The following is a 16,866-nucleotide window of genomic DNA, read 5'->3' as shown; positions in this document are numbered from 1 at the left end:
ACCCTATGCAGCCGCAGCCCCTGGGCTAGGTAAACCGAGTACCACGGTGCTCCAGCGTAGATCCACTCTCTAAGTGTCTAGATCCACTTTCGTTTTTGACCTACCTAGTCGGGTCCGCCCGGGAACACTAACTTTTGCATTTACTAGTATCCATAGACTTTGTCCCGCATTACGCGTGAGAGTTTCCACTCTGCACACGACGTCCCTAGGCCTCCTGCTTCTAATCTAAGGGTTCAGCATTGTAGGTCCAGCGTTTCTAAAGTCTCTGAGAGCAGTACTTACCTGCTAGTAATTTCGCATTCCACTTCCATAGTATATGGTTTTTCGTGCCCCTCGGGCATTTGTGTAAATTGTGCGACTTTCAGTATTTCTTTAAGAGTTTTGTATTGTGCTTAGCGCCCTGTTCTCATAAAGAGTCCAGGGCTGTTGTGTTATAAATAAATATCCTTTTATTTTCATAACAACTTGTGTGGTGTCCTTTCACTTGGTGTTCAAGGGGTATATGTGATGGTATAACAGCTGGCTTAACACGCCCTCTCGAGTTTAGCCTAAAGACTGCTCTTGTCCATGCTACTAGGATAGCTGGTCTATAAGGTTGACTTACAACCAATCATCAATAAGGGTCGTTTGGTATGATACATAGTGATCACTAGAATAGTGAGCACTGCATATCAGGCCAACTTCTCACACGCCTTATCCGGGAGAGACTGTATCTAGCTACTGATTCCTTACCAACCCACCTTTCCTCCCTGCTCTGCAAACTGATTTCTAGTGATGGGGATGACCCCTTTCAGGGCCTTAGTTTTGACACACCAGTGGTTGGTGTTTTTGATGGCTCTGCTCTTCTGGCGTGAAAAGTCGTGAAAAGAAACGGACATCCGCGCACCTGGGTGGTGCCTATATAGGTACCGCAATGTAACTTCTGCCGCGGACAATGCCAACGACTGATGCAAAGCCAATTGACGCCACCTACTGGCGCGTAGGGGTACTGCTCACTAAAAATCTTTCGGATCCAGTGTAAGGCCTGGGCAAATTTAAAGGTAAGGAATCTGCGGGTAGATATAGTCTCAATCAGATTAGTCATTACTAAATGTAAGTAAATTGTTCATCTGAAAGAGACATGTTAGTGATAGATTCCTTACCTTAGAATATCCCCAGGCGTCAGACTGGATCCGGAAAATTTTGCGTAGCCTTACCCCTGCGCGCCGGTAGGCGTCGTCCGCGTCAGTCGTCGGCGTCGTTAGCGCCGGAATGACGTTGTCGGAGTACTTAGCCGCCGCCCATGCGCGCTGAGGTCAGTTCTTCTTTTTTCCGCGCCAGCTAGCGCAGATCCGAGAGAGGCTCTACCCCTTAGTCTTTTTCGACTAAACTTTTTGATCATCTCTCTACTCGAGTCTTCGACTCCAACGGTGCCGGTAGGGATGCCCGGGTTCAAACCCTGTTCCAGGTGGGACCGACTGATGTCGGTTACCGACCCCCATCGCCGGTGCCTCAAATGTTTAGGCCTCGACCACGATGACCGCGCCGCACCCGGTCCCGGTCCCACGGGAGGTCGAGGGACAGGTCGCGGGGTCAGAGCCCTCGCAGCTCCGGGATTGTCATCGGTCATCAGGATCCAAGTCCTCCGGTAAGAGGCATAAGAGGTCGGAGAGACATCATTCCTCCGACCCACCCCGACGCTCGCACGATGCGGCCTGGGGTTCGGGTGACACCAGCCACGCGGCTCCGCCGGAGTCGCAGTCGTCGCCGCCTGCCCCACACCTTTGGGTCCCTGGTCAAGACAGGACGCCTGAGGAGATAGAGCTGTACCTCATGGCTTTGCGGTTCCTCCCTCCTCAGCCGGGTTCCGTGGCGCCTCCGGGCCCAACGGCCCCGGCTGGAGGGCCTAGCGGGTCAGGTGCTTCGGCTCCGACGCCATCGGGTGCTTCTGCCCCGGCGCCGCCGGCGACTTCGGTCCCGGCACCGCAGGCCCTCTCTGGATCCGCTTCCGGGTCGTCGCCGGTCGACCTCGCCGATGCTGGCCCTACGGGTGTCGCCCCCGGCGCCTGCTATGGGTGCCGTCCCCGATCCTACCCCCGGTCCGGTTCTGGCATTGGAGCGGCGCCGATGGACGCCGCATCCGACGGCATTTGGAGATTTCTATTTCCATGAGCAGGACCCATCTGTTGAGCCTATACTACAGGAGATGGGTGACGAGGGTGATTAGGAGGGGTCTGAGGACCCTCTGGCACGGGAGTGCCAGTCACCACAGGACTGGACATATGAGCTTGGGGAGGCCAGTGGCATTGACACTTCGCCAGACACTGGATTTGTCTCTCCTCCCACCGTGGCTACGGAGGAGGGGGCTGCTTATAGTGTAGTCTTGACACAGGCAGCCAAGGCCTTAAACCTTGAGCTCCCGGTCGCGGCCGTAAAGACTAACCTCCTCACAGAGGTCCTTAAACCGCAGGCAAGCTCCAGTGAGCCTCTGCTGCTGTTTAATTAGGCCTTGTGTGACGTTCTTGTGGGCACTTGGTCCAAGACCGCCACAGGTCCGCCTGTGGATAGGAACGTGGCCAGACGCTACCGCCCGGCCCCGGGCGACCCTTGATTTTCGTCCACCCACCCCACCCCCTTGAGCCTGGTCATCCAGGCCTCCACTTCCCAGACCGCATTCCGGACGGCCCCGCCCGATCGAGAATCCAAGAGGTATGAGCAGTTCGGGAAGAAGGTGTTCTCGTCCCTCAGTTTGGGACTGCGGTCAGTTAATACCACATGCCTCTTGGGCCGCTATACCCACACCCTGTGGGACGCGGTCGGGGACGTGCTGCCACAATGTCCGGAGGGTTGAGATGCAGCACGGTATTCCATCCGGTGTGGGCTGGATACCACGGACTCACTGGCCGGGCGATGGCAACGACAGTGGCGGTTCGATGCCACGCCTGGTTGAGGTCCACCAACTTTTCGGCCGATGTCCAGGCCACTCTGCTGGACATGCCGTTTAATGGCCGTCGCCTCTTTGGCGACAAGGCAGACCATGCGCTTGAGCATTTTAAGGACTCCAGGGCTACGGCCAAGTCCTTGGGCCTCTCAGCCCCTCGCCAGCAAACGGGTGCCTTTCGCTCCTTTCGTGGCCTAGGAAGGGGCGCCCCCACACGTGCTGCCAGCCATGTGCCGCAGAATGTCCAACAGCGCGGTGGCGGCCGTGGAAACCGCCGTGGCGGGGGTCGGGGACAACGGCGCGGCCAGTCCACACCTTCCCCCGCAGCACCTGCCTCAAAACGCTCCTAGTCCGTGCTTTCAGGCCCATGTGACGCCAGTGGGGGGCAGGGTTCGCCATCACCTCTTCCACTGGCGCACCGTCACGTCGGACAGGTGGGTGCTGCAAATCGTCCGAAGGGGCTACTCCCTCCCCTTCGAGGCGACCCCTCCAGCCATGCCACCGCAATTCCACCGTGTGTCGAGGGAGAACACTTGCAACTTCTGCAAGAGGAAGTCACGGCCCTCTTGGCCAAAGGGCCATCTAGCGCGTTCCTGGGCCAGAAGTAGGGTGTGGTTGTTACTCCCACTACTTTCTGGTACCCAAGAAGGGCAAAGGGGGCCTACGCCCTATTTTGGATCTACGGAACGTCAACGGCTTCCTCCGGAAAGAGAAGTTCAAGTTGCTGACTCTGACTCAGGTCTTTGCTGCCCTAGATCCAGGAGACTGGATGGTAGCGTTGGACTTGCAGGACGCCTACTTTCACATCCCCGTCCTGCCGGCCCACCGGCGTTACCTCAGGTTCACGGTAGGCCACGAGCACTTTCAGTTTACCGTGCTCCCCTTCGGCCTTACCAGCGCCCCATGGGTATTCACCAAAGTGATGGCGGTGGTCGCAGCCCATCTGCGCAGGTTAGGGGTTTCAGTCTTTCCCTACCTCGACGACTGGTTGTTGAAGGTGGGCTCGCCCCAGACAGTAGTCAACCACCTCCAGACTACGGCCGATCTCCTGTATCTGCTGGGGTTCTCCATCAACGCGCCGAAGTCACACCTGTGTCCCTCTCAGAAGCTCCTCTTCATCGGAGCGGTTCTGGACTCGGCGCAGTTTCAGGTTTATCCACCCGAACAACGTGTTCAGGATATTCAGGCTACGATTTCGATCTTTCAGCCTTTATCCCGGGTCTCGGTCAGGTTGACGCTGCGGCTTCTGGGGCTGATGGCCTCCTGCATGCTTCTGGTGCATCACGCCCGGTGGCGGATGCAGGCTCTGCAGTGGGACCTGAAGTTTCAGTGGGCCCAGCATCAGGGCAACTTGTCCGACCATGTCTTGATCTTGGAGGGCACTGCAAAACAGCTGCAGTAGTGGCTCACGGACCGCGATTGGGTCAGTGGCAGATCCCTCTCCCTACCCCACCCGGAGCACGTAGTTGTGACGGACGCGTCCCTCCTGGGTTGGGAGGCCACATGGGAGAGGCGGAGATCAGGGGTCTCTGGTCTCCGGCCTAGTCCCAGCTCCACATCAACCTTCTGGAGCTGCGGACGATCCGACTTGCACTCAAGGCATTCCTCCCCTCTGTCCGGGGGAGTGTAGTGCAGGTGTTCAAGGACAACACCAGCGCCATGTGGTACTGCAACAAACAGGGCGGGGTGGGGTCGTGGACCCTATGCCAGGAGGCTCAACGCCTCTGGCAATGGCTGCAACATCAGGGCGTGACCCTGGTGGTTCAACACCTGGCAGGTTCCCTGAACGCCAGGGCGGACGAACTCAGCCGTCGGTGCATGATGGATCACGAATGGGGTCTGAACTCGGACGTGGCGCAAGGCCTCTTTCAGCAGTGGGAAGAGCCTTGGTTAGATCTATTCGCCACAGAAGAGAACGCGCAATGTCATCAGTTCTGCATGTTGGAGTTTCCAAGGCGGCACTCGCTCGGAGGCGCTTTTCGTCGCGAGTGGAGTTGCGGTCTATTGTACGCCTTTCCGCCTATACCACTTCTGCTCAAAGTGCCTAAGAAGATCAGGCGCGACCGGGCCCAGGTTATCCCTGTGGCTCCGGACTGGGCATGAAGATACTGGTATCCCGAGCTACTCAGCATGTCCGTCGATCCCCCGATTCGTCTGCCTCTTCGGGAGGACCTTCTGTCGTAGCAGCAGGGGTCGGTCCTCCACCCGAACCTGTCCAGTCTCCACCTACAAGCATGGAGATTGAGCGGCAACAGTTGAGGCCATTTGGCTTGCCTCCCGAAGTCTGTAATGTCATTCTGGCAGCCAGGTGTCCCTCCACAAAGTCGGTATACGCCTGCAGGTGGAACAGATTTGTGGCATGGTGCACAGCAAAGGCTGTGGATCCACTCTCTGCACCCCTTTCTTATCTTATCTTATCTTAACAAAAATTTATACAGCGCACGTTCACCCAGGGTTTTTTTTGGCGCTAACCGATAAGCTGGAGACTAAACCCAACGAGGAGAGGAGGAGAGCTAGGCCGGCGTCTGAACAAACAGCCACGTTTTAAGCTGCCTCCTGAACTGGAGAAGAGTGGTGGAAGAGCGGATCTCTAAGGTGAGGGAATTCCACAGTTTAGTGGCAAGCGTGGCAAACCTGTGTCCTCCTTTCCGTTGGAATTTAAAACTGGGGACAATCAGGAGAAACTGAGAAGCAGACCGCAGAATGCGAGGAGGGGCGTACTTGGGCAGAAGTTCCTGGATGAACCTGGGACTGCGTGTATGAAGAGCTTTAAATGTCATGCAGGCAGTTTTAAAGAATGTGCGCTGTATAACAGGGAGCCAGTGAAGTTGCTTCAACAGCGGTCTGGCAGATTGCCAGCGAGGGAGATGATAGATAGGTCTGGCAGCTTGATTTTGGGCCAGTTGAAGACGTTTAGTGAGCGTCCCCAGAAGGCCCAGATAGATGGCATTGGCATAGTCGAAATGAGAAAGTACCAATGCCATCCCAAACTGGGTTAAAGCGGACTGAGTGAGCATTCGGCTAATCTTTTTTATTTTCCGCAGCTGGAAAAAGCAGGATGACACCACAGCGTTGACCTGAGGCTTTAATGAGAGCTCATCATCAATAAGTACTCCTAGGCTTTTAACCCCTTTAGACGGGGTAGGTGGCTTACCAAGTTTGAGCGGCCAATAAAGTGGTCCCCATAGGAGTTTGCTTTTACCAAAGAGGACAAGCTCCGTCTTCTCAGGATTCAATTTCAGATGGTTACTATCTATCCAATAACCTATGGAGAGCATAGTGGACTGGAATTGGTGCACAGATTCTGGGGAGTCGTCAATGGTGAAAGTAAGTTGCAGATCATCTGCATAATTAAAAGTAGTGACTTTAAAATGTTTTAATAAGTGCAACAAAGGGAGCATATAAATGTTAAACAAAATAGGAGATCAAGAGGAGCCCTGAGGGACCCCACAGGTAGTATGGAGTTTTGATGAAGAGAAGGGAGGTAGACTGACAACTTGTGAGCGGTCGCTAAGGAAGGATCTGATCCAATCATGAGCAAGGCCACGGATGCCGGCTGATTTGACGCGGTTGAGAAGAATGTCATGGTCGACCGTGTCAAATGCAGCCGACAGATCTAGCAGGACCAGAGCTTGAGGGATGCCCAGGTCGGCGTTAAGGCGTAGGGAGTCCAGAACTGCGGTAATGACCGCTTCAGTGGAATGGGCTAGTCGAAAACCAGCTTGAGCAGGGTCCAAAAAATTCGACTGCTCAATGAAGCTTTAGAGATGAGTTGTGACATGAGCTTCCAAAACTTTGGCCAGGTAAAGGAGCAGGGAGATTGGCCTATGATTAGACAGGATAGTGGGCTCCATACCTGCTTTTTTTGCAGGGGTACCACCACTGCCTCCTTAAATGAGTTTGGTACCGTACCTAAGGTTAGGGAGGTGTTGAGGGTGCCTAATATCGGCAGAGTGAAGGCGGTGATTACCTCTCTAAGGATGTGAGGAGGTCAACAATCACGAGGCGAGCCTGACTTAACCCTGGCTGTCAGGGCGAGCAGAGATGGGACATCTAAAGGAGGAAAATGATCGAGGAAGGATTTATTAGGAAGGTAAGTGGTGTCCTGGGGGATCGGGTGAGTAACTGGGATACTAGCCTTGATAGCTTTCTGAGGTTCTCCTCTTCCTTCTTTCTCTTGTCCAGCAGGGCTCTGCTCTTGGCACTCTCAAGGGCTACCTTTCTGCCCTTTCAGCCTTCTTAAGGCTGCCTGATCAGCCTTCCTTGTTCAAGTCCCCCATTGTAAACAGATTCTTAAAGGGCATCACTCATATGTTCCCACCTGTTCCTTTCGTGATGCCCCAGTGGGACTTGAATCTTGTACTTACCTACCTAATGTGTGCTCCCTTTGAGCCGCTCCATAACTGTCCTCTCCGTCGTCTTACCTTGAAGACTTCTTTCCTGGTTGCCATCACCTCTGCCAGGAGAGTGAACTCCAGGCTCTTTCTTCTACACCTCCTTTCCTCTCTGTTCATCCGGACAAGGTTGTGTTGCGGACGAGACCTTCGTTCCTGCCCAAGGTTGTCACGGCCTTCCACATCGGGCAGCCCACCTTCTTTCCGCCTCCGCATCCCTCGAAAGAGGAGTAGAGGCTCCACCGTCTGGACCCAAAACGTGCGCTCTCTTACTATCTGGATCGCACACGCCAGTTCCGGGTGGATGACCAACTCTTTGTTGGTTACGTGGGCGCTAAGAAAGGAAAGGTGGTGCACAAGCGGACCATCTCGTGGTGGATCATCTTGTGTATCCAGGCGTGTTACTCCTTGGCAAAGAAGGAACCCCCTGTGGGACTACGGGCTCATTCTACCCGGGCCATGGCGACTACCACTGCCCTGGGCCGAGGAGTGCCCTTGCAGGATATTTGCCAGGCAGCTACGTGGGCCTCGCTGCACACGTTTGCAAGACATTATTGCCTGGACAGCCAAGTCCGGAGGGATGGCTTCTTTGGCCGTTCTGTCCTCCAGGACTTTCTGGTGTGATTATTGGTTCGCAGACCCACCACCGGGGTTGGTATTGCTGGGGTATGTATTCTAAGGTAAGAAATCTATCACTAACATGTCTCTTTCAGATGCACAAGTTACTACTTGTGTAACATTATATCTGTAAGAGACATTAGTTAGTGATAGATTCCTTACCGACCCACCCATCCTCCCCGTTCTGCGAACCAATATCTAGGGTTAAGGTCATCCCCTTTCAGGGCCCTAGTTTCATGGCACCAGTGTTGGTTCTTTCATGGCTCTGCGTATCTGGCGCGGAAAAGCTGTGTATCAGAACTGACGTCAGCGCGCATGGGTGGCGTCTAAGTACTCCGACGTCATTCCGGTGCCGACGACGGACGCGGAGCCGCGGACGATGCCTGCCGGCGCGCAGGGGTATTGCTACGCAAAATTTTCCAGATCCAGTCTGACGCCTGGGGATATTCTAAGGTAAGGAATCTATCACTAACTAATGTCTCTTACAGATATATAATTACACAAGTAGTAACTTGTGCTTTAAGCACACATTCTTCATTGATCATTAAAATAATCTCACATCTAAACTGTTACCGTTGTTGATACCTTTTTCTGTTCATTGCAGGAATTGATTGATGACTTCATATTTCCAGCTTCAAATGTATATTTACAGTACATGAAAAGCGGAGAGTTGCCAGCAGAACAGGCCATACCAGTATGTAGTACCCCGGCTGCCATTAATGCTGGATTTGAGCTGCTGGTAGCTTTAGCAGTGGGATGTGTCCGGAACCTCAAACAAATTGTTGATACCTTGACTGATATGTATTACATAGGTACTTTCATTAATTTCTACTTCCATCAAAATAAGTTTGTTGTATTCATGCTAGAATTTTCCTGTATACTTGAGACTGCATTTGTCAAAACCTGCAATTATTTTAGTAATCAAACTGTTGTAATTAATAACCTTAAATTGTCACAGTATTTCTATTAATGATAAACGTATCCATATCTCTGTCAACATATCTGTCTTGACTTCCACTTTCTTGATTCTTCACCCACCCTGGAAAGGGAGACAGGATCAACAATCGAAACCACTTCCGAAATCCAATTATGTCTACCTTGTGTTCAAAACCATGCACAGTGTTCAGAGCTCCTTTGTAAGCTTTAAAGAGTCCAGGATATTGAACAACATCCTTCAGCAGAGACTCAGGAGCTGCACAAACTTTTGACCCAATATCTCTATTAAGTGCCACTCCTTCCGAATTCATCAGAACGTAATCTAAAAGTAACATGTCAGCAATCTCTTCTAATATAACTCCTCCTTTTATCCATTAGCAAATCTTGCTTGAAAAGACAATACAAAAACACTAGAGCTCTCTCCCAGGTGTGTGTCCTGATCAGGAACACTAAGGTGGCGCCACATACACTCTACACTATCTACCATAAGAATGCCATCAGGAGTACCCTATCTCTACTCTTTTCCGGAGTTCGAGCTAGGCACTCTCCAGTAGCTCCATTTTGTATTGCCCTTAGAACATTGCCATTGGATGACATCACTTTCTTTAATGAATTGACAAACATTACTGCTAGGAAACTAAATATTAACAAGATGCAAATGCTCAGCCCTACAGCCTAAAATTCGATCTTGGCCTCTAGCAAAACGAATGCCAGGACTATCAGAGGCTATAGTTGTGGTTTTATGTCAGCAGTCCTTTATTTCCTTACGTGCTGAGCCTTCATAACATTTTTGTTTTTACACTAAAGATGTGCAGGGTAATTGTGTCATTTTCCATAGTCAAGGGGATTCTAAAAGTACCCATGGTTTGGCAAATTTCCCTGGATGGAAGTTAAGAAAATAGCCAAAACAAGACCATCATTTTTTGTTCGAAAAACGTGCTGTGCAAGAAAGTATGTGGTTTTTCCCCCCTAAGAATGGCATCAACAAAAGGTTTGCTGTGCTAGCTAGGGCCAATCTTCTATCCTCTTCTCAGCTTTCAGAAACAGGTAGAATTATTAGTAAAAAAAACATAAGTGTTCTGTAAGATTTCCTATTTTTTGCTGTTCTGACCTACTTGCAGTTCATGGGAGAAAGATTTGTGAAACACATAAGTGACCCAGAAAGGTGTATATTTCTAGTGCACAATTTTCAGTTTAGCAAAGGGTCATTGGTGTAGATCACTCATGATTTTCTCAGAGAAGTTTTAGTGAGATCAAAAACTAATGCAAATGGGTAGGAAAAAAATCTAAATTGGTGACAATGTTTCCACCTGCAATTTTTTCCTACAATGTCTGAGTTACAAATGTAATAAAAACAATATGCCAGTCCTATTCTTGCGGTCGCTGGGATATACTGTACTTGATTGTCTAAAAACGTGTGATACTCAGAGCAATGATTCGAACTGAATCTTGTAATGATTTTTCATTTTATCACCAATATGCGCTACATAATAAGGTAACATCTTAGGACTTAAAAGGGGTATGCTAGACATTTAAAAATGTGCCCAAGAAATTTAGTTTTGAAATAGTGGTTATTCGTACAGCTTTAAATTTGAGGTTATCCATGTCATCATGTGATTCAGTGGGCGGGTTGGAAAATGTTGTTTCTTACTCGCGTACGTTTGGAATAAAATGGAGAGAAGTTCAGTAGATAATAACAAATGTCTTACTATTAAGTTTTTTTCCAAATTTCTCGTAAAAATATGGTACCCGTTATATTAGTGGGGCCTGTCATTCTTCACAGAAAAATTTCCCAAAATGCAAAACACAGAGATCAAGATTTTTTCCATTGAAATGTAATCTTTCTTGAAATGAGGAAAGCTGCAGTATTTTGGTCTGTGGAAACATACCTATTCCAGATATTTCTGAAAACTAGACAACCAAACCGACCTGGGTGGTGTGATTTGTGTGGGTGTCGCAACTTTCTCTTAATCTTCTTGCCCTGCCAAACATCAAACATTAGCTGCAATTATTTTTCCCTCATGTCTGTGTGAAAGTTCCAGAGTTTTAAGGAATTGGTAAGTCTCACTGCCTATCATTCCTGTTCACCTCCTAATAAAAATCAGTACCCCACTTGTGTAGGTTGTCTAGTATCTCCAACAGGAATCGCCCTTCTAGGTTATCCAAATCTGACCCAATCCCTCAATTGATAGTGGCACGCCATGAATTTCCCAGGCCGTCTTCAAACCCATAGGTAATAGCTGCCTTTAAATATAGTCAATACCAGTTGCTTTAATACCAACGCTGGCCCAAGAGCAAATTCTGATCTTGTACACTTTACCGACAACAGCTCCCTCCAGACTCCTGTCTCTTTGAGACCACAAAGGTGCAATCAATTATAATTTCACACTGACTCTTATCCAGACTTCTGCCGGTATGGAAGTACTGTCTGGGGCTTGAAGCTCTCTTCACATCTGATTCTGATCCAGTGCAGGATGCACCTTCTGTCTCTCAGGACACTGATAATGAAATGGGAGGGGTCCAGATTACTTTTTCACATAAATCTCTAATGGCCTTGCTGACTACCGGCTTATCATCCAACTACCATTAACTGGCAAGAATATTGAAAGAACATTCTGTTCAGTGCCAAAATCACATTAATGCTAGCCATGTCCTGCACAACTACCAGTCTGGCTTCACTTGATTCTAAAGCTATCGCTACCAGCACCCCAGGTTATCTTGCAGGCAATCTCACCATCTCCTGTGGTTCTCAGCACACCGCAGCCAGGACTCAAGTCAGACTACAGCCTAAGAAGTGCAAAGAAAAAGGACAAAGCAAGGCAGCAGGTCATTTCCATCTATGCACACAGGATCAGATAGAGACATCTAGCTGCAGATGCCTTACCTTTGAATTTCCCAGGCTGGATCCAGAAGACTTTCGCTTGAACAATACCCTTGCACGCTGGTTGGTGGCATCGGTCAGCTCCACGTGACTGCAGCATCCACCCCGGAAGTGACATCTGGTCCACCTCGGTCGAATCCACACCTACCGATGCAGATTCCAGTGCCGACAGCACCCCTGGGTCCTAGGTTGGTTTCTCAGCCTTATTTTGAAGAGCTAGGAATGGCGGAAGGTTGTGAGGAGTCGCTGGACCTTTTACAAGACCAGTCTGTGAATGAAATGGGCTAACATGTGGAATTTGGTAAGGCCAGTGGACTGTATACCTCTTCAGATTCAAGTCTTTCTCCCCCTACCATGGCTACGGAGGAGAGCGCTTCATATGCTATGGTGGTGAGAAGGCTAGCTGAGGTCATGGACCTGCAGGTGGAACACAGTTGTAAAATACTATACAGAAAAATGTATTGATCCTCTTTCTGCTCCCCTCTCTCATTTCGTAATTGTTTATTCTGATAGATACATCTGCCAGTGGATTCCTCACCTTGTGAATATCCCCCTTGCATCAGCAACATTCAGAAATTCTTTCGTCGCTTCACGCCGACGTGGGCGACGTCATGGAGGCACGGCATCGTGCGCGACTCCGCTGACATCACCGACACCATATTAGGCCCACGCCGGCATGATTACATTAGTTCCCTTTTTTCCGCGTTGTCGACGCTAACGGTTTTCTAGGGGTCGTCCGTAGCAATTGCTGTAACTTTGTTACATTGTGATAATTGTGCTTCTTGTCTTCTCACTTGACATGTCTTTGAAGAAGACCGGGGTTAAGGCTTGTGGCGAGTGTGGGAAGACTATGTCCATTACGGATCCACACGAGTGCTGTATATGGTGCTTAAGCTCCGACCACTATGTCGAGGACTGCCAGTCTTGTAGGAAAATGACTTCCAAGGCCCTCCGAGAGAGAGAAACCAAGCTTCTCGTGGCGAAACTTAAAGGCAGAAAAGAGAAGAAAAGTACGAGGTCGCGAACTTGGCGTTCAAGGTCTCGATCGAGGTCGCGCTCGGACTCGACTTCAGCCCATGCATCACATTCTTCAAAGAAGAAACACAAGAAGAGAACCCATGAGTCCAGGCATCATTCGAGGAAGGGCTCTGGTTCAAAGATGAAGTCGCAGGTGAAGCTGGTTGAAAAGGTCGTGGTGTCTTCGGCTTCGGAAGAGTAGGACGCCGAGGGTGAAGTGTCGCCTGCGAATTCGCCAGGTTCACCGGAGCAGGTAGCGAATCCATCTCCGTTTCCATCCCATCCTTCAGGTCGGGAGGATGAAGGTGAGGAGGAGGTGGTTGGTGAGGGAGAGACTCCGTTGCCAGTGGGTCCATCGACTCCGGTGCACGAGCCCGAGGAGGAGGTCGGCGTCGAATTGACTCCACGCCCTCATGAGCAGCCCGGGGGTATGTACCCTGCATTCCCGGCTCCAGGTCAGGATCCGTCGCAGTTCCTGAACGCGATGTTCGGGATATATAACGGGGCTATGTATCCCACTGGGGCTCCTGCTGGTCCCACGGGTCCGTTGGCGTATGGTTTGGGTGTTCCCCAGACCTATGCTCCTGCGCCCTTTATGCCCTTCATGCCGGCTCCGGTGCCGCATTGGCATTTTCCGACGCCAGCGAGGCCTTCGACTCTGAAGCCATCGACGCCGAAGCCGTCGACGCCTATTCCATAGACACCGAATCCATCAAATCCGATGCCGAACCCTGATCGACCTCGTACGAAAATCGCTCGTCCAACGTTGGCGCCGTCTGAGTCGATGGTGGATCAGTCAGCCTCGTATTTGAAGCACAGGTCGAGGCGTGAAGCCCAGAGGCTTTTGGAGGAAGAAAGGTTTCGAGAAGGTAATTTGGAGGAGGGTGAGCTACAGGAGTCTGAGGACCCATTTGATGACCTATCAGTGGCTAGTGGCCTTGAACTGTCTCCTGAGTGGGATTTAGTTTCAGTGCCGGATGCACCCTCTAAGGATGTGGCTCCTTACCATATGGTGATAAGGAAGGCGGCAAGTTTGCTGAACATTACTCTACCAACTGCTGAGTTTAAATCGAACCTTCTTACGGAGGTCCTTCACTCTCCATCGTCAGTGGTTGAACAAATTCTGCCGTTTAATGATGCACTGGCAGAGCCAATTTTGGATGTTTGGAAGAAACCTTTGTCGGCTCCTGCAGTATCTAGTGCTGTTGCCAGGAGATACAGAGTTGCTCCAGATGACCCTGAATTTTTGTCCACTCACCCTCTGCCTGAGAGTTTAGTGGTGCAGGCTGCCTGTTCCAGGAAGTCAACAGGAGCATTCCCACTGGTACCTGCAGAAAAGGAGTCGAGAAGACGGGATCATGCTGCTAAAAAGATTTTCTCCTCTGCCAGCATGGCGCTAGAGTCCACAAATGTGACCTGTCTGATGGGACGTTATATCCACATCCTTATGGACACTGTGAAGCAATTGGTGCCAAAGTTACCGGAAGATGATAGAAAGGACTTCCAGGAGGTAATTTCGGACACTCAGGCTGCAGCAAGGCAGGTAATCCAGAGTGGCTTAGACACAGCGGATTCTTTGGCTAGGTTAATGGGCTCTTTGGTGGCTACGAGGAGAGCTGCATGGCTAAAGTCTTCTGAGTTTTCCACGGATGTCCAGTCTGCGTTATTGGATCTGCCATTTGACGGATCTGGTCTGTTTGGCAAAAAGGCCTCTTTGTTTAAGTCACCTATTGTTTTACGGTTCATCAAGAGCCTAACCAATAAATTTCCGCCAACTCCTTTTATTGTACCTCAGTGGGACTTAAACCGTGTACTAACTTTTCTAATGGGTTCGCCTTTCGAACCATTACACATGTGTCCCTTGAGGCTTTTGTCCTTTAAAACTGTTTTTCTGATAGCAATTACCTCGGCAAGGAGGGTAAGTGAGCTTCAAGCTCTAAGTTCAAAGCCCCCGTTTTTATCCATTCATGCTGATCGGATGGTTCTCAGGACCAGGGCTGCTTTTCTGCCAAAGGTGGTAACTCCATTACACCTGGGGCAGTCCATTACCCTTCCTACCTTTTATCCTCCCCCTCATCCTTCCAAGGAGGAGGAGAGACTTCACCACTTGGACCCTAAAAGGGCGGTGAGCTTTTACCTGGACAGAACGAGTGAGTTCAGGTCAGATGACCAGCTGTTTGTCGGATTTGCTGGCTGCAGGAAGGGGAAGGTAGTGCACAAGCGCACGCTATCAAGATGGTTAATTTTATGCATCAAGATCTGCTACTCCCTGGCGGGTAAGGAACCTCCAGAGGGTATAAGGGCTCATTCCACTAGAGCAACGTCTGCAACATCTGCTTTGGCTAGAGGTGTGCCTGTAGAGGACATTTGCAGAGCTGCGACTTGGGCCTCCCTCCACACTTTCGCGAAGCATAACTGCTTATATTCCGAAGTGAGGGAGGACGGCCGCTTTGCACGCTCTGTCCTCCAGGATTTCTTGGTATAGAAGAGTGGACACCCTCCTCCGGGAGTGGGGACTGCTGTGGGAATCTATTCACAAGGTGAGGAATCCACTGGCAGATGTATCTATCAGAAGAACAAGTTACTTACCTTCGGTAACGCTTTTTCTGGTAGATACAATATCTGCCTGTGGATTCCTCACTGACCCACCCGCCTCCCCGTTGTCCACTCTTCTATACCTGAGTTACTGTAATATATTTACTTTATTGTCAAGGAATTGATTATTTCAAATGTTTTATTGCATTTGTTTCACACTGCTTGTTACCTTGATGTTTGTGTACTGTGTATACTATGTATATTTCTACTGTCATTGGTCCGTCCGTGTGCCTCGAAAGCACGGACAAAAGGGCGGAACTGATGTCATCACGCCGGCGTGGGCCTAATATGGTGTCGGTGACGTCAGCGGAGTCGCGCGCGATGCCGTGCCTCTATGACGTCGCCCACGTCGGCGCGAAGCTACGAAACAATTTCCGAATGTTGCTGACGCAAGGGGGATATTCACAAGGTGAGGAATCCACAAGCAGATATTGTATCTACCAGAAAAAGTGTTACCGAAGGTAAGCAACTTGTTCTTTTGACCCTTGCCCAGCATGGCTCTGCTCTGCACACTCTTAAAGGGTACCTTTCAGCTTTGTCTGCCTTCTTGAGGCTGCCAGTCCAGCCCACGTTATTTAAATCACAGGTTTATCTGAAAGAAACAGGTTAGTGTTAGATTCCTTACCTTAGAAATATCCCCAGGCGTCAGACTGGATCCGGAAAGTTTTGCGTAGCAGTACCCCTGCGCGTCGGTAGGCGTCTGCGGATCCGCGTCCGTCATCGGCGTCAAGATCGCCGGGATGACGTCGTCGGAGCACGTAGACGCCACCCTCCCGCGCTGACGTCAGTTCTTCTTTTTTGCGCGCCAGCAAGCGCAGGTCCGGGAAGAGCAGTACTCTGTCATTTTTTGACTAACTTTTTAGATCTATTTTGTTCACTTTTTGAGTCGACCCTCGACTCGCGATGCCGATAGGGATGCCTGGTTTCAAACCTTGCGAGGACTGTCACCGCTTGATGTCTGTGACCGACCCCCACCGTCGGTGCCTTTACTGTCTCGGGGCCGACCACGATGATAAGTCGTGCCCCGACTGCCGGGCTTTGACCTCGAAGGCTAGGCGGGAGCGGTCCCGTAAGCTGCTCGAGCTCCGGCACTCGGCCCCGCGCCGCTTGAGGTCCCGATCCAGGAGGAGGTTGAGGGACCGGTCGCAGGGCGGCAGTCATCACCGCTCGACGAGTCAGCAGCACTTGTCGGGCTCCAAGTCCTCAGGTAAGTCGAGGCACTCGAAAAAGAAGTTGTAGAAGCGTCATCACTCTTCCGACTCCCCCCGACACTCGCGCAATGCGGCCGGGGGTTCGGGCGACGCCGCCAACGCGGCTCCCCCCGAGCCGCAAGCGCCGCGTCCAGCTCCATACCCGCCCTTCCCTGGGCTGCACGTGACGCCGGAGGAGATTAGTGCTTTCCTCACGGCCATGAGATCTCACTTCCCTCCGTCGGACCCTGCTGAGGCGCCTTCGGGCCCCGCGGGTCCATCTGGGAGCCCTAGCGGGCCAGCGGCTCCGGCCCC

At 50.9% G+C, this 16,866-nt stretch overlaps 1 protein-coding gene across 4 annotated transcripts in view; it reads left to right on the top strand.

Moving 5' to 3' along the window:
• The window catches only part of USP9X (ubiquitin specific peptidase 9 X-linked), a 1,749,911-nt gene that overhangs the window by 1,279,129 nt on the left and 453,916 nt on the right, over nucleotides 1-16,866 (top strand). For all 4 annotated transcript variants that reach the window (XM_086934127.1, XM_086934125.1, XM_086934124.1 and 1 more), the window contains one exon: nucleotides 8,537-8,744. In XM_086934127.1, coding sequence (XP_086790253.1) covers nucleotides 8,537-8,744 — 208 coding nt within the window. The remainder of the gene's footprint in view (nucleotides 1-8,536; nucleotides 8,745-16,866) is intronic.

Source organism: Lissotriton vulgaris, chromosome 8 (genome assembly GCF_964263255.1).
Source record: "Lissotriton vulgaris chromosome 8, aLisVul1.2, whole genome shotgun sequence".
NCBI lineage: Eukaryota > Metazoa > Chordata > Amphibia > Caudata > Salamandridae > Lissotriton > Lissotriton vulgaris.
Note: the sequence above shows the minus strand (reverse complement) of the source record. Positions and strands in the feature narration are given on the sequence as shown.